This window comes from Pestalotiopsis fici (assembly GCF_000516985.1).
Source record: "Pestalotiopsis fici W106-1 unplaced genomic scaffold PFICI_Scf_3, whole genome shotgun sequence".
NCBI lineage: Eukaryota > Fungi > Ascomycota > Sordariomycetes > Amphisphaeriales > Sporocadaceae > Pestalotiopsis > Pestalotiopsis fici.
This window is the reverse complement of record NW_006917093.1, coordinates 2,585,490-2,605,675: the sequence shown is the minus strand read 5'-3', so window position 1 is coordinate 2,605,675 and position 20,186 is coordinate 2,585,490. Positions and strand designations below refer to the sequence as shown.

Below are 20,186 nucleotides of genomic sequence, written 5' to 3'. Positions count from 1 at the left end.
TTAATTTTACATCAGCAACACAGACATTGGTCAGCCTGAACGCGCAACTCGTGGATACCAAAGTGTTGCCAAGCTTCAAGGGAGGCCAAGAAAAAACCGTTGTCAGTGTTTTGCTTCTTTTTGTTGAAGTCATCAGACAGTCATTCTTTTGTGCATGGTATATGCATATGCATGTGCAATGCGTGTGCATTCCGATTTGATCGGCATGGCTCGGATATAAGTCGTACACCAAGTCCGCGACTCGAGTAACATTGACGGGAGTTTCCAATGTGCCACTAGCCTGTGCAGGATAGAATGCATAAGTAAGTAGCTCGACTCAATTCCATAGCAGTCGAGAATTAAGAAGGACCGCGAATTGCTTAGACTACGGGTAATCGGCAGTAGTTGCGGGTTTGTCTAATTCGAAGACGCATCAGCACTTGTGTAAATCAGTGTCTGTCGTCAACTTCTACTCACTAGAACACTTTATTCTTCCCTGCAGGCCTAGGAACGGAAAAAGGGCGGTGGCAGCGCGGCGGCAGCCAATACAGTCGGCCGCATTTTCGTCTGTTGTTGTTGTTGTTGTGCTTGGTCATGATGTAACCGGCGTTCGGCACAGGCAAGGTGCCACACCCAGCGCCCACATGGATGTAATGCATTCCGGTAGCATCGCGCGCAGTTCGGGCTCGGGAGAATGTAGCCAAGGACTTCGGCGATAAATATCTGAATGTCCATGCTATTACTTGTTGTGGTTTATTCCCTGTGCTAGTCACCTTCAGGGAAGCCTCGGATGCAATATTTCTGTAAGCGCTTATATTTCCGCATCTGGTGACTGAAGCCACGGCGTGTTCGCGGCGCTGTTCGGGCAGTCCACGAAGGGGGATAAAACTTTCAAAGTCCCAATCTAGCATCTCAGATCTCAAAAAGATCAAAGTTAGCAGGTTTCTGGCGGCACGACCCGTGTATAGTGGTCAATCAGTCAACGTGGTCGAGGTATGGAAATCCAAAGCATAAAGGGCACATTCGGCGGCAGCCATGCTGAGGTTGGCAAGGTGGATCTCAAGGTCAGCATTAGTGTATACTACTCCGCGTAATGTAACAGGGTTTATTAGCCAGGGGTGGAGCGGAATAGTCACCTACCCATGGTTACTTTGCAGGTGTCCCAGTCAAGGTCAAATCAAGCTTTTCCAAGACCAGCCAAGACATTGTCACCTCTGGGCACACGTGAATGTTGCCTTGTTATTGATTTGGGCCCATTTCTTGCTGCTTCCTGTCTCTTCTGCCTCTCATTTCGGCGCATTTCGGTCTCTCGGGTTCTATTCTCGGATCTATTATATACCATATACCAGGCATCGTCACAGCTTAGTGCTGAGGGTGTCAGCATGTCACCAAATAGTCGGGAAGCTGACCGTCGGCACTTCATTCCTATTGGTGCCTCATCAATGGCAAACAAATAAACGACAAGAACAGTCCGAAACTGCTCCGATTGGGCACAAATATCACAAGATCTAGGCGCGCGAGTTCATGTGGGAGGGTGAAGTCGTCACTATTATTCCAAGGAGTGAGCCTTGGGTGATATGATCTAATTGGCAGGCTTTCCGACCATCACATGTATACAACCATCTATCGTCCAACAAACTTCAGTTCCAGGTAACGAGCTGGGACGTAGACGAAAAGACTGAAAACAAAGGCCAGCTGATTTCCGACATCACCACCATAGTCGCCAATCTTTATTGCAATGACACCAACGTACCAAGTTGTCGACATTCCAAGAACAGCTAGCACAAAAGAGTCAGCGTTGAGCAAGAAGAGATCCCGAGGTATACGTAGGACACTTACCACCAATGATACCGAGAGCAAACGCTAATCCTCCAGCAAAACCAACAGGCATCTCCTTGGGGTTGTTCCAAGAATCCAAGTTGTAGTTTGCGTAACTGCCCTTGCGGAACCAGTAGTGCTCGACGAAAATAATGACGAAGAAGGAAGTCGTGAAATATCCAAGCAGAGAGAGAAAGTTCTCAAGATATGTCAAAAGCTGATCCTTGCCCGCAAGTCCAAGAAGAATGACGGCGACAAAGCACAGAAGCGCCCAGAAGAATCGAGGAACGATGGCCAATGGTCTGGCGAATTGCTAAATTTCATAGTCAGCAGGTGACTCAAAGCACATGGCTCGAAGTCGGAACGAACCTGGATACTCAGACCGGCCGAGTAGATGGCAATGCAGTTCATGCCAATTCCAGACAAGACCAGCAGGAACAGAATGAACTTGGCAAATCCATAGGGGTGAACCATGGTCTGGATGAGGAAGCCAATGCCTTCCTCGTATTCACTAGCCCAGTCTTCCTTGCTGTTAAGTGCGCTTGCTACAACGCAGCCAAGCACCATACCGATACAAGTCGGGATACAGATACCAAGAGTGGTCAGGAGGAACACCTTGACTCTCGAAGTGTTGACGGGGTACTCGACATAGTAGTCGCTTACAACACTAGCCCATGAAGACGACGAACCGTAGACAACGCCGAAGAGGGTAAGCAGCATTCCGCTGTAAGTAGAGCCTTCAAGCGTTGTCGGTGTGTGGATGTCGCCAAAGCTGGCAGTCTCTCCGTACATGACCATGAAGATGACCAAAAATACTAGCCATGCAAATTTTTCGTAGTGGAAAACCACCTTGAGCCCAAAGAATGAGATGATGAGGCCGGCAACAGCGCAAATGACAACGCCAAGGGCACTGCCAATCTTGCCATCGCTGACGGCGCTCAGAGCGACACCGCCAGTGATTGATCCCACGGAACTCCAGCCAATTTGCTCGACCACATTGAGCAGAGCCATGGCCTTTGATGGCCACCAACCAAGGGAGTATCGGCTAATGGAGATCTGACGAAGACCAGTCGGGGCACCCATTGTGGCGCACCAGCCAGTGACGGAGCTGCCAATGAGTGTCGAGAAGACGACAATCAGAATGCTCTGACGAAGGTCAAGACCAAGTTCCCAACCAAGGAAACCGGTGGCGAAACAACTCACTATACATTTGCGGGTTAGAGCCTATTGAGTATGGACTTGCTGAAATACACAGCAGTACTTACGGTTCATGGTTCCACTTGCCCAGAGAGCAAACATGACCAACTGGTTTGACCATTTCGCATAGCTAGGATCGCGGTCCTCGGGAAGTTTTCTCGCAATGCCGTGAGACTCTACGCCGAGCTTTCTGTCGAGCGCTTCCTCGTAGTAGCGCAGCTTGCCAAAGAATCCCTTTTGCGACGCATTGCGGAGATAACCGGGTATCTCATCGCTGGAGCTGTCTGCGGCGACACCAGAGACGTCGTGGCCGATTTGCTTCTCCTCGTCTGCATGCTGCATGTCGGCCATTGTGAAATGCGGGTCTTGTTGCGCCAGCCAACGTATGCACGTATCTGACTGAGCCTAGTTTTCCAGGCTTCAAGCAAAGGGGGGCAGGCGTGTGAGGAGGGGCACGACCACACAATTCGTGATTAATCGATTGATCAATCAACTAACCAACGACTACTGGCAGGCTGGTGGCGCGGGGACCTCGAGGTGATTCGGCCAGACACAGGTGAGGAAAAGAAAGAAGAGTAAAGCACGCGACCGCGTGTGTAACAGGATGCGCGCCCACAGTGGGTTTTTGAATCGAGAAGAGCGGGCAAAAAAAAAGTTTCAATCCTCTCTATCTTCGCCGCCGGTTATCGCCACCCCGGACAGATGCAGACAGGGTCCAGCCGAGGTGTCAGTCATTCCCTTATCAGTGCAAAAGTGGACGCCATTGGAACGAGTGACCTGCTGCATGGGGCAGAGAAAACTGTACATAATGAGAAAAGGTTTCTGGCATGATTGGGGAGTCTCCTGGGCCCTAGCAAAACCTGGGAGCTGGGGGACTTTGGTGACCGGATGGACACGACAAAACGAGCAAAGCCTCAAAAGCTTGATTTGTCTTGGCCGCCCAATTGGCTGGAGGCTCTGCCACTAAAAGGGAATTCTAGATGCCGAGACGGGCCTCTCCGCGTTGTTATAACGGGGCTCGCCCACACCAGCTTACGCACTTGGCAACTTGGGCCAGGGGTTCGCGATAAGCTCCGCGCTTTCAATGTTGCACCCAGACTACATGTAGCTAGCAAGTTTTTATTTTCCCCCCATTCCGACGACTCAGCTAAAGTAAGGCAAAGAATTTATATATGTTTCTATAATGTAGGCTTCTTGGACAATCCTTCAAGTGCTTTCTACGTTTGTTCGCTCTGTGGAAATACCCATCAATGGATGGAGAGCGACGTGCCTTACGAAAACAGCCACTCTGGTTCATGGACGACACAATGGATACTGGCCGACGACATAATGATCCAGATGCATCAAACGTGCCGACGATTTAATGGAAAGAACCTTACATAGGAATAGACAATGTGTGCACACTGCATAATGTGCCAGGGAGTGAGACAAGACTTAATAGACGGATCTCAGAATGAAATAATCATGTCCTTGCCGTTGTGATTATGCCATTGTCTTGTAAGTAACAATGGAATAATTCAATGCGAAACAAACGCGCTCGACACCACAAAATCGAGCTATTTTATTCCTAGCAACACCCAGTAGTGACATTTGATTCCTTCAGATACCTAGGTACCTACACATTCATTTTCCATTAGACGGAAGCAAACGCAAAACGCTCTTGCCATCTACGACTTCAACCCACAGCTGCCCTTCACAACTTGTCCACCAGCCCACGAGAACGCGAAGTCTATTATTCTCAACAGGACAAATGCAACCACTCTTCGACCTCGGCAACGACGCCTAAATTCGCAAGAACCTGGAAATCATAATGGCCAGCTTAGGAGCCTTACCTGTCGAGCTCCTGAGAATCATTGGTGATTATGTCTACGCAGATGCCGCTACCAACTATGCCGCTCCTCAATCTAGACATGGGGCTGTCAACGACCTCGTATCGTTGACAATGACCAGTCGACACTTTCATGGGGTCTTCAATCCGCTGCTCTATCACTGGGATCGAGGCCACGGACTTTACGCCATGTCTTGGGCCATTAATCGTCACAAGCCTCGGACCCTTCAGAAAATACTGGCTGTCGGTGTAGATGTCGACAGAGAGGTCCACGACTATTCGTCCGGGATGACAGCCCGGCCAATCTCAATGGCATTGGAGTCTCGATCATTGGATTGCCTGAAATTGCTTCTAGAGTATGGAGCAAATCCAGATGGTGCACACGTCAGCGATCACCCTTATCGCATCAGCGATTCATCTTCGGCACTATACTTTTCACAAAGCCAGCATCGAGAAGACGAAGAAGTAGCCTTGATTCTTCTAAAGCATGGGGCCCGAAAATACTTCAGGATGCCCTACACTCTTAAGCCAATCGTCTCAACCACCGCACTACATCAAGCTGCAGCATGTGGCCATGTCAAGGTCGTCCAGCATTTGCTCGCAGAAGGGGACATTGAAGTCGACATGCCAGATAAATTTGGGCGTACGCCCTTTTATCACGCTGCCATACGTCATGAGGATACTACTGCGATTTTGCAGATGCTCCTCGAGCATGGAGCGAATCGCTCTAGCGACACTTGCATACTAGAACGAGCTCTTCGAGATGGTCATGTCGAGAATGTCATTCTGCTGCTGTGTAAGCAAACAGACTTTTGCCACCAGACTCTGTACAATTATCTGTATGACTTGAATTACCGGCTTTTGGAGCGAACCAAAACTTTTCCGGGCGATTCACTAGATGAGGATGTTCCAAGGATCATCTCCAAACTCATCGATCTTGGCGCCGACTTCAATAACCCCCCGCCACCATTCTTTGATGAGCATGGTAAGTGAATGACCTTCACCGAATCCGTATTTTATTTGAGCCTTCGTCTGCATCAAACTACAAGTGCGTGATTGCGATCTATAGATTTCTTAGAGCATGATGCGTAAATTCGGGATGTTTTGGCGAACCATGCTAATTTTTGTTTGTAGATGTACCACTTCTGTCCATATCCGCCAGTGAATTTGATCCATTCATTTTCAAAACGCTTGTCCGATTTGGAGCCAATCCATTGATAAAAATGCAACGAATCAACAAGTCGTTCAATGCTCTCCTCGATGCCTGTGCCCGAACAGACGTCATTGAACCTGTCACTGGGAAGACCATCTTTGAGACAGCCGTGGACATGTGCGACGATGCTGCCAATCCTGACAGCGAGTGCTTGCGCTATCTATTGACGCAAGGCTCTCCAAGCAATTTGGTGAGCAGCCATGTATACGACGTCCTGGACTCGCGAATTGTAAGAATGAAAGAGCACCTTAATGGCTGCATTAAAATCATGCAGCACGGTTGGATTTCAGAGAAAGCTCGATCACTTGTCTTTGACTGGATGATTTCTTATCTCCCAAGCCGATCAGTCAACAAAGATGGTTCTGCTTACAGTCCGTCGAAAACGAAGTCGGACGAGAAAGCAGCCAAGTTCTTTCCCTGGTTCTTGAACCGGCGACAGTTAGACGACTTATGGGATCAAGGCTTAGCATTCTATCGGCGCCACAGAAGTGTTCCATCACAACAGAGATGGATGACAATCCCGTGGTTGCATATTAATGCCGAAAGGGGTGATATTGAGGCTATCACGTTGCTCCTTAGTCGCAGCTTTCCGTCACTCAGGCCTGCCAGAAATACTTATTTGGGAGACGACGAAGGACCGACACCTCTTATGCGAGCCATTTCAGCAGGTCACAGGGATCTCGCACGCCTGTTAATCAAGTATTGTGTATTCTGGCCACGAGACAGAAAGATACATTGCTGCCATAACGGTAGCTCCTCTACCGGGACATTCACTTGCAATATATGTCCCTATGGACAGAGGTCTGCTTTTGAGCTCGCGTTCCAGCGAGGTGATGTTGAGCTGGTAGAGGAGATTCTTCGAGCGGTACCTTGCCCGGTGTTTTCCAGAATTGAGAAGTGTGAAATGCCACGAGTCTTGAGTCATGGCAATGCAATGGCAGAATGGGCCCGAATAAGGCTACCCTTGGAATGGTTTTCAGAGACTGACACTATCATTGAGTTGTATCGCAAAGGCACCCTACCCCACGAAACGCTGAAACGAGTCGATCAGAAGATGAAGAATCTGACCAAGCTACGCGTGGAGATTTCAGAGATTCGAAATGCTTGCATAGCCCGAGCCAGAAGCATCGAACGCGAGAGAGTGGGCTAGGCTATCTCCTAATAGCAGGATATCATTAGGCATTATTAAGAGTGGTCCCTAGATCAGAGCCAGGACGTCATGACTTCGATTCACTAGATCGACCTTACACGATAATCAAGACGGAGAAGGCGTTCTAATTACTTTAGTTTGAAAGTTCGCAGATGGAGTTCACAAAGAAACCAAAGCTCTGGTAAATTAATTATGCGTTAGTTGGCTTTGTCTATATTCTCCCCTTCGAGTTACTACTAGAGAACCTTCCTTTAAATGACGTATCCTGTATATTATAGCCCGATACTGTTGCCTTATCATCCTGACGCACCAAACCACTGCACTAGCTGAACAAAATGTGAAGCTCCACACTAGGAACTAGCCTAATAGTGGTTATATGGTACGGCGCAATACATCCAAAGAACCGGGGGAATAGCGTATCTTTTACGTGTGAATAAAAGGATTGATTAAGCCTTTAATTCCCTTGGTATTTATCGAATCTCGTTGGCTTGTTCTGATTTTAAAGTTTTAGTCATCTTTTACTTCTGCTAAATTCGACCGTTGAACGCAATTTCCGGCGGCAAAATTGTGATACTCCCAGAAGTCGAAGTGTTATATCAGACTTGTTAGGAATGAGTTATTAATATTTATGCTTACCCTTATTATTGCAATAATCAACTCGTTAAAACAGTGAATTTCAGAACACCGTCTTTTCAGGCTTGACCGGCATGTAGGCGATGGGTAGAAGCAGCAAGGTAGAGTTGTAAATTTGTATCTCACTATTTGAATTTCCCTCCTATACAGATCTTGAATCTAAATGCGTTCCGCAAGTAATCATGACTCACTGGCATTACTTTTAAGCGAATACTGTCAGTATAATTGCGTCCACCTGTCAATGATGTTTTGTCACGTGCAGCGTCTACGCATGCGTCCACCCTCAAAGCCCCCAATGCCGTCCACCTCTAAGGGAGCTCTGCTCCCAGTTTCCCCATTTCCCCACATGCCCCTAATGTAGTAAAGCGAAACAGGGTATACAGTCTATTTCTTGGCATTATCATTTTGGGTATCCAGCTCCTGAGATTCTGCCTCAGTCGTCTCTATGCTCGTCGGTTATGTTCCAGTGGCTCTTAGTCTCTGAAAGCGTTCCGACACTCGTTTCCGGTTGGTTTGCGTACTGTAGCAGCAAAGCTACACATACTTTGTGTCCGTTGAGAATGCGCAGTCAGCAAGGACCACCACGATGCGTATACTGGGGCACGAGTAAACCTGAAGCCACGCAGACTTACTTTTCTGGGTGCTCGGGGTCGATCGGCATGGGTACCAAACCTTGCTTGCAGTCCGGATGCAATGCTACATTCCCCAACTTCGAGGGACACGTTGATGTTTGTTCCCGTCAAAGAAGCTGTATTATCAATATGATCTTGGATAATAATATCCTTGGTAAGGTGGGGAAATGGAGTACTGCAGCTCGAGGTCTTCACAAGTCCACCTAAAAGCGAGATTAGTATTGTTGGAGAGTTGGTCGATACCCCAAACAACTCAATGCCAAACCAAAGACCATATAGCGCCGGGGCTAAGCTCTCTACTTTCTGTTCTCGAGACATGATCAGGCCCAACATTATTGATCGTCAAACCTCGCACCTGTGAATGGTCTAGTATACCAAGGTGTCTCCAGAATGTATTCCTCCGCTCTTTTTCGTGCACCCTTATGGGCTACACTTGCTAGCGCCGGTGTAGTCGTGACGAAAACTGGGCAGGCTCCAACCGGTTATGAGGTGCAGTTCACCTACTTTAACGACACGGCCACTCAAGTTACCATTGCTGGCGGCCTCCAGACCTTTACCGACGAGTTTCACGTCAGCGCCCAGGCCAGCGCCAACTATGACCCCAAGAATTACAAATCCGGGTGGTTCCGGTCCCTGGGTCTCGCAACGGACACACCCTATAACATGACTTCGGACGGTCAGGGGAACTGGCAGTATACAACGCCTCTGCCGTCGGGCACTTACCAGTATGCCTTCGAGGTTGACTGCTACAACGTGACCGAGTGCACCCTGAGCACTGGCCGGTACGTGATCGATCCGTAAAACCCGCCCTTTGTCAACGTGCTTGGAGACCAAATCGCCTCGCGTTTCCAGGTGCCGTTTGACTCGGAGTTCCAAGAATACCCCAACATTGGGCTGAGTCTTGACTATGCGCTGCCAGTGGAAGCGTCTTACCGGGGAACGATCAAGACGCTCAACTACACGTCGCCAGGGTCTATTCACCCAGCGGTAGATGTACACGACTTCACACTTTACCTGCCATACGGCTATGGCGCAGATGCAGAAAAAGAGTATCCCCTCCTATACCTGTCATAGGTCATATCGAACCCACCGTGGTCGTAATGCCGTCGTTTTACAATCTGGCCCCCGAGTATGCTTTCCAGTATGGGTACAGCACCAACGGGCAGACCCCAACCTCGGCCTACATCCGTGAGAACTACATGGAGTACCTGTTCCCGTGGGTAGAGGAGCACTACAACGTGACCACAGATCCCGCTCACCGCGCCTTTGCCGGCCTCTCGCTCGGATCGCTGCTGACCTACGAAATGTACATCAACGCGACAGACTACTTCTCGTACTTTGGCATGTTCTCGGGCGTGCTAGGCCCCGGCACCCCGGCGGACCAGTATATCAACGCATCCATGGTGGAGGCCAAGCCGTCATACCTTGAAAGGGGAATCTACACGGGGGTCGGGCTCTTTGACATTGCCTTCGAGGACGTGCGCAACCTCCAGGCGGCGTTCGATACTGCCCGAGTGCCCTATGTCGGCCGCGTCGTGCCCTTTGGGTTTCATTACTGGAACACCTGGGCCGACTGCTTGTGGAACTTTGGTCATCAGGCACTGTGGAAGCCGTTGCCCTTTGCACCCACCGATACGGTATCGTTCCCGTTCTAGGCAAGAGATAGAATGAAACAGCAGGAAGATGAGATATGTTATTGATAGGAATACATGGAAGGCGCCCATAGCTTACTCGTCTCATACTGAGGTTATACTCAGGAAGTGAGCAGACTTCCATTGAATTTATGATCAATAAATCTCTGCCTATACACACAAGCAGCTGGCAATTGATAGATTATCCTAATGTCAAAACTAGCCCTCTGAATTCTGTCACCTGGATCCAAACAATGATTGAATCTAGACGATCAAAGGAATTGAAGAACGCATGATGCTTTATTGGTATATTGTCTTGATCATTTAGTATTTGACAGGGTCGTCCAAAAGAGATCGCGTTACGAGCCCTGGTCTAGGCTAATACCCAGCGCCAACTACTGGCTCTCCCTGGCCATAGCAGCGGCCCCCTCTTTGGCACGGCCATCGGCGTACTTTCGGAAGTGACGAACGGAAATCTTGGAGCTGTAAAGCCAATCAACCTCTTCCGTGGTGAATCCGTAAACATCAGGCACGATAAAAATGGATACAAGAAGGAGAACAACCGAGGATTCCATGAACACGAAGCCTGCATTCGCACCGAGATCACCAGCGTCAGTATTGTATATTTAGGGCACGGTGAATGTAAAGAACCCCGTGGCGAAAGCGGATGAGATTACGGCTATTGACTGCGTCTTGCCACGAAGGCGATAGGATGACACTTCGGCAGTGATGACCCATCCGACCGAAGTCATGGTGACAATCTGCCAGGAGATGAGTATATTCCTTCAAAAATTGGCGGGTCAGCAAAAATGATTCCCTGCGTGTTCGGACGAGAACAGAGTGTGACTACTCACATGAGAATGGCAATAGCCCAGAGAGGACCCTGGCCCGGAGCGTAGGCAAGACCGGCTCCAACAAAGAGCCAGATGACAGCCAACGTGCGCTTTAGGTTCGAGCCGCGGAAGGCCTCGAGATAGGATCCGGCACTGTGCTCGGTGGCCGTCTGATGCTCTGGCGCAGAGCGGCGAGGCGCGTATCCCATACTGCTTTAGTCTCTGCAAGGAAAACGAATGTTTTGATTGGGCTGTAGTGTTTCAACAGAATTATTCACAATGCAGGTACAAATATGTTAATCGTGAAGAGCTGAGATTGTGAACTAGCAATGGCCTACCGCGAGACTTGCAGGTGATCAAGGTCAAGCCAATGGTATTTTCAATTTTGTCGCCAACTCGTTGCGAAAAGATGCCGACGGAGAAATGCTATTCTGGTGGTTCAGATCATCATTATTTCTTTTCGTACTAATAAATACACATGCTTGGGATCAGAAATCTTGCATGAGCTCAAGGCGGCTGTATAGAATAGAGCCCCCCCCCCCCCCACCCCACCCAACAACAACAACAACAACAACAACAAAAAAGAATTCCCAAAGCTACACGACATACATTACACATACCTCGCCCGAATGGTCTGGAAGTTCTTTTGAATCCCACGTCGCTCCGCTTTAGAGTTCGTCGCCTAGTATACTGACGGCTTGCCCATCCTCCCTGATACCACTTGCATTCAGACGACTAGCAATAAGATCCAGCCATGCAGCCAGTCGGTACCCAGCCTGAGCGATGAGGATTTCAATAACTGGCTCAGCCTTTTTGGCGTATCCGCCAGCCAGCTGTTGACCAACAATAGCACTTGGGCCTTCCGGGAGCACTATGATTTTCTTTTTTAGTCGCCTGTTTCCCTCAGATGAATGAAAAGGGGACGGGACTTACCATGGGTGCACACGTAAGAGTTCGTCTCATTTGCCCAATTCATCGAGGTAGTGATAGGATCATCGAGTTGTAAGCCACCTAGCCATGATTTGCTTTTTGCTGCATACTTTCCTTTTATAATCTCAGAGGTGAGATCCGAGGCCCAGGTGTAAGCCCCGTCGCCTTCGTGGTTATCACCTAGTATCTGCTCGGCAATGCTCGTATCCCAGACGTGGTGCAGATTTGGCTGTGAATGCCCCCATTTCACGTGAATTTTATTTCCACCTTGGGCAACGTCTTCCGTATGCAGCGGTTGGTGAATATCGCCAATAAAATGGATAATGAACTTGGCGGCCTCATTGCGTTGCGAGGCGTCTAGGTCGTTATCCAGAAGCTGGGATGTATAGTTTTGGATAGCGCTGACAACGCATCCATGCGCTTTGCAATCTCTCGTAAAATCAACGCCGCAATACTTGGGAGGTGAGTCCTTTGCGTCGATGAAATGGAAGGTCTCAGTAAAGCGGGCCCAATCCTCGGAGCGAATATTATCTGCCCACGTTGCCACGCCGGCGAGATAGTGCTCCGTATCGTTGCCCAGAAGGTCCTTAAAATAAGAGGCCGTTTCCTCCTTGACAAAGTTGGTGGCAATGTAGGCGACGGTGATATGGCCCAGTCCTTCTTGAGATCAGTACACGACTGCTAGCCTTTAGGGGCATCCTCGAGTGAGACGCCATATTCTCCGTACGCCCGCTGCTCTACTTACTGCCCCAAGCTGCTACGCTTGGTAAAAGCAGACTGAGTGCTGCAGTGCCAGGTCCTAGTCTCATCGTGAATAACTGCGTCAAGAGCAAACTGTGCTTAAGAAGAAATGGGGAAGAATGAAGTGTGTCTAGTTTGTCAACAGCAGCAAAATGCACATGTACAACAAAAACGACTAGAAGGCCGCTTTGATGTATGATAGATTCAAGTGTAGAAATTTGTGGGGATTACAACACTATGTATAGAATATCAGCCAGGTGACTGTATGTAGTCCAGGGTATAATTGACCGTACGGTATCTCTTTGACTTGGGCCCTCGGAGGTCCGCGGATGATATGCTTTCACCGGGCAGTAATGATTATACTCCAAACCTAATCAAAAATAATCCCGCAATAGGTCGTGTCGAAACGCAGTGGTTGGGGGCTGAGACGGCTGGCTGGCCAAAATAAAGACGCAACGGTTCTGCTTATATCATGCATCTCTAGGCTCTCGCAACCAATCAATGGATACTCTACCCATACTTACCTAGATAGTTTATACAGTAACTATACCTAAGTACCCAAGAGGGCGTCAAGTGGGTGGCGGCTCTTCGCCAGAGCCGGATAGAAACTTGATCGCAGACTTACCTGCTTGCTAAGCTTTTTTGCATACGAGGTTACTGCCCAGAATGCATCACAGAAATGGTTATGAATTTAGATGTCGTATCGACCGCGGACACTCTGCAAAAGCTTACTCAAAAGATGCAACCAACCTATGATGTTTGAAGGTGAAAGCACCAACACGTAAATGACCAGTGCTTTACAGCTCCAGAGACACAAAATTGGCTATTTGTCGCGCGTGATCTGCGTCGGACTTTTCCCGGGACCTTATTATTAACAAACGTTGCGCTTACGAGACTGTTTGCATGGTGATTACCTGCGAATGGCGATCCTATGTTGCTTGCGGCTTCCATCAGGGCACACACGGCACCCCTGTAGGCCATGGTTTGTGCGACGGTATGAATGAGACTTATCTGACCAGCCACAAAAAGGGCTGGTATGTCGCCCTTCATAGCGTTTGTGAGCTGGGGATATACCGCTCCTTCTGTTCCGTGGGTTTGACTAGTCAGAGCTAAAAAGTATGTCGATGGCGGGTACATGGGGCTTTAAGAACAAGGTGCTACCGACGAGACTTGTGTGGCTGACCTTTGAACTAGGTGGGCGAAACTTCTTTCGAGAACCGAATTAAGGGTAATACCGGAAAAGGCAAGCCAAGCATTCCGCACATCATAAATTACTCGCAATAATTTGACTCGAGTCATGTTGGCATAGCTTTCTTCACCCTATTGGGATCTTATCCATGACGTGCGTGGGTAAGTCCTGATCCATGGGAGTCACTTCTACGTTCCGAATCTTCGGTAATCGCCTTATTATAGCTGCCCACCCTTGGCGTGATTAGTGCATTCGTTGGGAGACTGAATTAACAATCCCTGGTCAATAGCATGATGTAACCCATGATCCCAAGCAAAGCGAATCTGTACAGTTGAACTCTATTTGGCCGATGCCAATGCAAGATCGGCAAGTCAGCCTCAAAATTCGGCCAGGATCCGAACAGGGACTCTTTCATGCATTGCGGGTCGTCCCGCTGGACTTGGCCGGCACACGGCTCGCATCGCATGTATCTGCCTATTATGGTTGGCTGTCGGTTCTCGCTATAGGGAAGCCACCCCCAGGTTTCTATAGATTTCGCAACTAGCCGCTTGGCATCTGATCCTCCTCGTATGTTTCAGAATGGCTTCTTGCACCAACTTGAATGCAGGGGCATCTTTTAATTTAAGAGATCGCCCTGTTTTGCGAGGGTCCTAATATAATGCACATATTATAGATCGGGTGTACAACACCTCCTATTCAAAAGGTTATGCTAATTGAAAATTTGAGTGACGCAGCACCCATGCTTGTACACATCAAGCTGGTCATCCCAATGCCCTACTTACAGTCTACCGTCCAAATATTGAAAGGACGGTGTCACTATGTACAGAAAATTCTATGTAGAGCTTCTGGCGTCGGCTGGAGTGCTTTTACCAAAATCCCATTTTTGTAGTCTAGACGAAGACTCCTCCACCGTTGCACCGGGTCAGCTGCCCGCTGGTAGGAGCTGTCTTGACGCAAGTCGTGATGAAGCCGCTCACCCACTTGGCATTGTCATATGACCCATCCTCGTAGGAATCCGCCTGCCAAGTGCCGGTCTGGGTCAACGATCCGGGGCACCCTTGCATGGTACGTCCGGATTTGCGGTTGGTCCAGGGGCGCGTGATCTTGGAAATCGAAATATGTTAGCCTGTTCTCTTATCAAGATATCTATGACATAGATTGCGGGGGCTTACCCAGACACCCGCATCACCATCCTTGACGGTGGTGGTGTACGTGTTGGAAGTAGTGGTGGTCCAGGTGGTGGTGTAGTCGACGCCGGCCGAGCCCGAGAGGTAGTCCTTGATGAGCGTAACATCAATACCGGCCGAGGCCGAAATCGAGTTGGCGACGCTGTAGCCCGAAGCCACAGAGACGGTGATGCCCTCAGCGGTGCCCAGAACCACAGGGGACATTTGCACGTCCCAGTTGACAAAGCGCTCCTCCTTGTCAGTCACGTAGGACGTGGTCCTCTCGCAGCTGGACTGGCGGGCCGACAGTGCTGAAGAGTTGGCCTTGAGGGACTCGAGGACGTCGGCAGGAGGTGTAAAGTCCAGCCAAGACTCGTCGATGGACGGTGCCAGAGCGATTCCCTCGGCCTTGAGGAATGCCTTGAGCTGATCCTCATTGACCACCTCAGCTATGATACAAGTGTCAGCCAATCTGTCAATCTTGCAGATAATTCAGAAAACGTTTACTCTTTCCGCCATTGGCCAGGAGAAAGTAGCCGGCTGGCAAGGTGTCATTCAGGGGACCGGCAAGAGACTTCTTGCCCAAGATGCCAGGGAAACCAGGGCGCGGCAATGTCGAATTCCATTCTGCATGACCATTACGATCGCCTTGAATAATGGCAGCGGCCTCAGCGAGAGGGCCGACGAGGGAAAGAGCGAAAAGGGTGAAAGTCTTCATCTTGTGAAATGGGCAACAAAGAATGTGTGGATGTGATGATTAAGAGCGTGGTGAGACATGATGATTCTCAAGGAATCTATTCATGATTAAATACATATCTGAAGAGATCTTTTTGCGATCGGCCATTGTTGCTCAATCTTCAGGCTACGCGAATCATATTTTGCGCTTCCATCACGACGGCCGTGATAACCGTTGCAGTCTTGGGGGCTGGATGTCGGCATTGCAAAGGAAGCAGATCCTAGAGTCTTGGCTATGATCATCATCATCTTGGCTCATATATTAAGCTTAAGCTGTTTTATGGGTCTGTACGGTTTCGGACACCGACGCCTACTCTTTTACGGCCAAAGATATACTACACGTGCTATAACCATACTGCGACATCCGCATACTGCCCCACTTATCAACGGGTGTCGATATAGTCTGCATAGCCGCAAAGGTGGCTTGTTATTATGCTTGAGTCAGTCACTTGTCTGCAACCTTGACGACCTCAACTCGGATCCTTGCGATACGATATAATCGCTCGCTGAATCACTGCATCTTGTGGGTTTTGTGGACCCGATATCATCCAAGAGACAATTATTTACGCATAAAAAAAGGTTCCCTCCGTGACGATCCCAACATGAGCTTGGCGACATGCGAGAGATACCAAGAAATCAAACACGAGAAGAGCTCCGCTTGGCAGATCCTTTCATTGAAAGGGATCAGAGGTTATAAGTCATCCGCGAGCCCATCTTGACTCGGAACAGAATCACGTTTATCTCATCCATCACAAGAATCACTCCGATCCACACTCCACTCGTTCTTACACATCATTGAGCATCTTAGCCGTCCTATTCCACCTCAGCCATCATGCACTTCCAGTCAACTTCGGTCAAGAGCCTGTTCCTCGCAGTGTTCGCTGCTACGGGGTGAGCCATCTCTCCAGATACACGTCTTGTTCTTCCCCATCTCAGTACTAACCCCCTGCCAAGTGTCTTTGCCGATCTGCACTCCACTGCAGTATGCGTCGACAACCGAGTCGAGTTCCCCTCTGGTGGAACTGCCTTCAGCGTCAGCTACAGCTGGGTCAAGAACTATGAGATTCTTCCCGATGCCACAAAGTGTGCCTGTGACTACTACAGAAACCGCAACACTGGCGACAACCAATGGGACCAGTGCCCTGACTGCACATTCGTAAGTTTTGCATGATTGAGTGGCTCACATTTTGTATACATGTGGATACTGACTTTGAAAAACTCAGGATGGTCTTGGTTGCAACTCGGCGGATTGGCACATTGGCGGTGATGAGGTAAGTATTCGTCTGTACTTCAATGATACAATACTAACTATGAGATGATAGTTTACCTACTACTGCGAAGAAAAGTGTGGTGCCCACGGCTCTGAGGCCAACTAAGGGGATATATGTCCATCCTCACTACAACTTGAATGCTTTTTCTGATTGGATGATGTCGTAGCGTGCGACAGTTGACACATGGCAATCTGGCTATGAATTTTTAGTAGTATCGGCCGCTTGTAAATACATACTAGTTCAATGTACTATTTAAGCCATCCCTGTATATAACTGAAGAAATGTCGTTGAAGTCTCGAGAATCTAGCATTTGGTGATCTTGACGTCTGATTCACTATGCTCCCTTTCGTGCACACTGGGAACGCTCTGCCATATTCTTCAGTAATTCACTCTTTCATCACATACGACCATAGCTCTTAGAAAACTCGGCATCCCGTCCGCTCTGCCCTAGATAAACTGAGAAGCGCCGGATTAGTACTCAGATCGGTGACGGCTGGGGAATCCCCGGTGTTGTATGTTTTTGCGCTTATTTTTTGGTCTTTATCCCAAAGCAGAAATCCACACCTGGAGTGGATTTCATGAATTGGAATGATGTCTAGCGGACCGCACGGGAATATGTACTCTTGATTCCAGCAGTTTAACTACTACCAACACATTAGTGTGAGTGCTGACTTGTACCACTCATGATGCTCCCCCCGAGAGGTCGGGCACACCCACTTGTATTAAACGAAAAGAGTATAGAACTGGTTTCGGACCGACCCGCAAGTACCGTGGCACCGAAAAATGCCTTAACACGACAACGACTAAGCCTGAGCTCATGCAACATGGGTGACATGATATTTGTTACCGGTTTCTTTCGAAAATTTCGGTTCTGCGCTACAGTAAGGCCGCCCCTCTTTTTGTCCCATATTTCGAGCTTTCACGATTGGTTAACCAGTAGGCTGTTGACTGGAGGATGGGCCCCCGTATGCTTAGCTAATCAATCAGGAGCTTTTGCAGTAATTAGTGGGGGCTTTGGGGTGCTCCTCATAGTAGCGCAGAACCGAAATTTTCGAAAGAAACCGGTAGTCATTTCTTGAACCGTGCCCCATCAAGCACTGGCACTATAGTATAGTAACACAATCAATTTGGACAGGATTGCAGCGTTCTTGAATGTTGCAGCAGATTGAATTTATATTATTTAAGTGTGGGAGGCTCGCCTCCTCAATTTCGCTCGCTCGAAAAATTAAAGGTCATTCAGAGATATTTATGCCTTTGTGCGCCATTGCTGGACTTCCGAAGAAGTAATCTCCCGCAACTTGTTGACGGATGCCGTGTCTCCAGTCACGGCGCCCTTGGCCACCTCGATAGCAAAACCAACGATCGTCTTGTCCGAGAGAGAGTATGTAGCAGTATCAATCTTGACCCGAATAACTCCAATGCGAGGGTCGTTTTCAGAGCCGTCGTGCTTTCCGTCTCCGAGGTCGCCTAGCCACGCCTTCAAGCTTGAGCTGTAATGCTTCTTCACTACGCTGCGGTCCGTTTCAATGGAAGTCTTTCCAGAGACCGAAGCCCATTGTCCCGAGCCGTCGATGAAGCTGATGTTGACTTGAGGGTCACTCTTGAGTTCGTCCGTCTTGTTGGACTCGGTGTTGGTGAAGAAGAGGAGGTCGGTGCCATTAGCCTCCTAGACAAATGTTAGCAATTCACCGTAGCGACTCGGGCAGATATTGGGAGATATGTACCTTGGCAGCGACAGCCATACACCGGGAGACTAGCTTTCCGCTGCTAGGCTCATGGGTGGTCATCATGCCAAACTTGCGAGCATCGATGAACTTGTCAAGGGCAGTAAACTTCTCCTGGAGGCTGGGCTCATCCTTGTTGGTGGCCGTGTAAGGGTCGGCGGGCTTGGAGCCAGTGTTCGTGTTGGAAAAGGACGACATGTTTCTGGTTCGTGGTATGCGGAGAGTCTGTGTATTGGAAATTGTTGTAGGTCTTGTAAGGTAGAGTGTGGACTTTGCGAGGATTCGTGGAGTTTGTTTTCTATGGACGGATAGTGTAGAATTGGGCTTGAAGAACAACAACTTGGATCGAAGCATTTTATATACGATCAGATCGGAATTGTACAGGCGGTTGAAGCACCCCCGCGATCATGGCTCCAGTCTTCATGGGAATTTCATCATCGACGTTGTGAATATCCATGACGTCAAATAAGCACGGGTCGAGCTACATGTACTGCGCTACCCCGATCTCCGCCGCTTTGGGAATGAAAAGAAAAAGAAATCAAAGTCGGGACGTGCGAAGGGAAAGTATGGAGAGTTTGGGCCAATGCAAGGAACCACCTCTACCCAGATTTCGTGCCGCAGCGTCTCATTCGTTTCGTGGTAGCTGGTCATCGCCAAGGCGTGCCATTACGTTGTCGTGATGTTGTTTGCAAGTGCTCCAGTCCTGAAGCTACTAGGTATGTAACGCCGACCGACCTACCCCACATTGCCAATTGACCACTACAAATGTCATAACCATGCCCACTAGAATGGCATTGGCTGTTGTGAACTTTTCGGGGTACTTGATAACTTGGGGTTCTATTTCGGAAGGCTGTGAATGCAAAAAGTAAGATCGGTAGGTACTTTGAGCTGTGGCCGTATGTGCTAGGCTACATGTACCTTTGCATTGATGCTCACTTCTGCCGTCCTCAGCATTGGGTGCTCGCATGTGTGTGGTGGTGGTATCCTAGATGTGCCGAAATATCAGGGCATTCGGCAGCGTATTGTCTTTTACTGCAAAAGAGAGTTATACAGAGTACATGATGGATTTCCCTTTGCATCAATGTAGACCAATAAGACAGAACTGTTCGGTCCTAATCTAGCCATAGATCGGCGTCAATCTGAGCTGGACTTGACCATATCCGACAGTAACCTTTCCAATCGGCACCATGCAATGGGCATGTTGGCCATATGCACTACTCATGAAAATACAAAACTTACCTAGACATGATTCGGGGGACATGTCGAATTCAATTGATGGTATTTTCAACGGGATTCCTCTTGATTCCGTGTTTTGCTGGCGACTTCCACTTGCTGTGACTTTGAGCCTTTGACGTGCTAGAAAAGGCAGTGGCAGATTTGTGCCTGCACTTGGACAGTCATGTTGGAAAGGACTCTGCTCGGAAACTGATGCTTGTCATTGCCCCTGCCAACGCTGCCGCAATTGTGTTTGTCATGATGGTGAAATCGTCCTGAGGGAAACAACTGCAGTCACAAA

At 48.9% G+C, this 20,186-nt stretch overlaps 9 protein-coding genes across 9 annotated transcripts; 4 read left to right on the top strand and 5 right to left on the bottom strand.

Annotated features, from left to right (window-relative positions):
- Window positions 1-1,602: 1,602 nt before the first annotated feature.
- On the bottom strand, window positions 1,603-3,345 carry PFICI_04931 (uncharacterized protein; the record flags this gene model as incomplete). The annotated part of the gene is made up of 4 exons (XM_007833512.1): window positions 1,603-1,757; window positions 1,819-2,110; window positions 2,167-2,999; window positions 3,063-3,345. 4 exons carry the CDS (start codon window positions 3,343-3,345, stop codon window positions 1,603-1,605), a joined length of 1,563 nt encoding a protein of 520 aa, XP_007831703.1.
- Window positions 3,346-4,804: 1,459 nt separating this feature from the next.
- On the top strand, window positions 4,805-5,815 carry PFICI_04930 (uncharacterized protein; the record flags this gene model as incomplete). Its single annotated transcript, XM_007833511.1, has 1 exon — window positions 4,805-5,815. One exon carries the CDS (start codon window positions 4,805-4,807, stop codon window positions 5,813-5,815), a length of 1,011 nt encoding a protein of 336 aa, XP_007831702.1.
- Window positions 5,816-6,045: 230 nt separating this feature from the next.
- PFICI_04929 (uncharacterized protein) lies at window positions 6,046-7,185 on the top strand (the record flags this gene model as incomplete). The annotated part of the gene is made up of 1 exon (XM_007833510.1): window positions 6,046-7,185. One exon carries the CDS (start codon window positions 6,046-6,048, stop codon window positions 7,183-7,185), a length of 1,140 nt encoding a protein of 379 aa, XP_007831701.1.
- Window positions 7,186-8,840: 1,655 nt separating this feature from the next.
- Window positions 8,841-10,105, top strand: PFICI_04928 (uncharacterized protein; the record flags this gene model as incomplete). The annotated part of the gene is made up of 2 exons (XM_007833509.1): window positions 8,841-9,232; window positions 9,370-10,105. 2 exons carry the CDS (start codon window positions 8,841-8,843, stop codon window positions 10,103-10,105), a joined length of 1,128 nt encoding a protein of 375 aa, XP_007831700.1.
- Window positions 10,106-10,707: 602 nt separating this feature from the next.
- PFICI_04927 (uncharacterized protein) lies at window positions 10,708-11,123 on the bottom strand (the record flags this gene model as incomplete). Its single annotated transcript, XM_007833508.1, has 2 exons — window positions 10,708-10,864; window positions 10,936-11,123. 2 exons carry the CDS (start codon window positions 11,121-11,123, stop codon window positions 10,708-10,710), a joined length of 345 nt encoding a protein of 114 aa, XP_007831699.1.
- Window positions 11,124-11,582: 459 nt separating this feature from the next.
- On the bottom strand, window positions 11,583-12,653 carry PFICI_04926 (uncharacterized protein; the record flags this gene model as incomplete). Its single annotated transcript, XM_007833507.1, has 3 exons — window positions 11,583-11,785; window positions 11,848-12,501; window positions 12,590-12,653. 3 exons carry the CDS (start codon window positions 12,651-12,653, stop codon window positions 11,583-11,585), a joined length of 921 nt encoding a protein of 306 aa, XP_007831698.1.
- A 2,011-nt stretch (window positions 12,654-14,664) lies between these two features.
- PFICI_04925 (uncharacterized protein) lies at window positions 14,665-15,658 on the bottom strand (the record flags this gene model as incomplete). Its single annotated transcript, XM_007833506.1, has 3 exons — window positions 14,665-14,877; window positions 14,947-15,389; window positions 15,448-15,658. 3 exons carry the CDS (start codon window positions 15,656-15,658, stop codon window positions 14,665-14,667), a joined length of 867 nt encoding a protein of 288 aa, XP_007831697.1.
- An 849-nt stretch (window positions 15,659-16,507) lies between these two features.
- On the top strand, window positions 16,508-17,051 carry PFICI_04924 (uncharacterized protein; the record flags this gene model as incomplete). The annotated part of the gene is made up of 4 exons (XM_007833505.1): window positions 16,508-16,566; window positions 16,630-16,831; window positions 16,899-16,946; window positions 16,998-17,051. The coding sequence occupies 4 exons, from the start codon at window positions 16,508-16,510 to the stop codon at window positions 17,049-17,051; spliced, it is 363 nt and encodes a 120-aa protein (XP_007831696.1).
- Window positions 17,052-18,192: 1,141 nt separating this feature from the next.
- Window positions 18,193-18,868, bottom strand: PFICI_04923 (Protein bli-3; the record flags this gene model as incomplete). The annotated part of the gene is made up of 2 exons (XM_007833504.1): window positions 18,193-18,612; window positions 18,671-18,868. The coding sequence occupies 2 exons, from the start codon at window positions 18,866-18,868 to the stop codon at window positions 18,193-18,195; spliced, it is 618 nt and encodes a 205-aa protein (XP_007831695.1).
- Window positions 18,869-20,186: the final 1,318 nt, after the last annotated feature.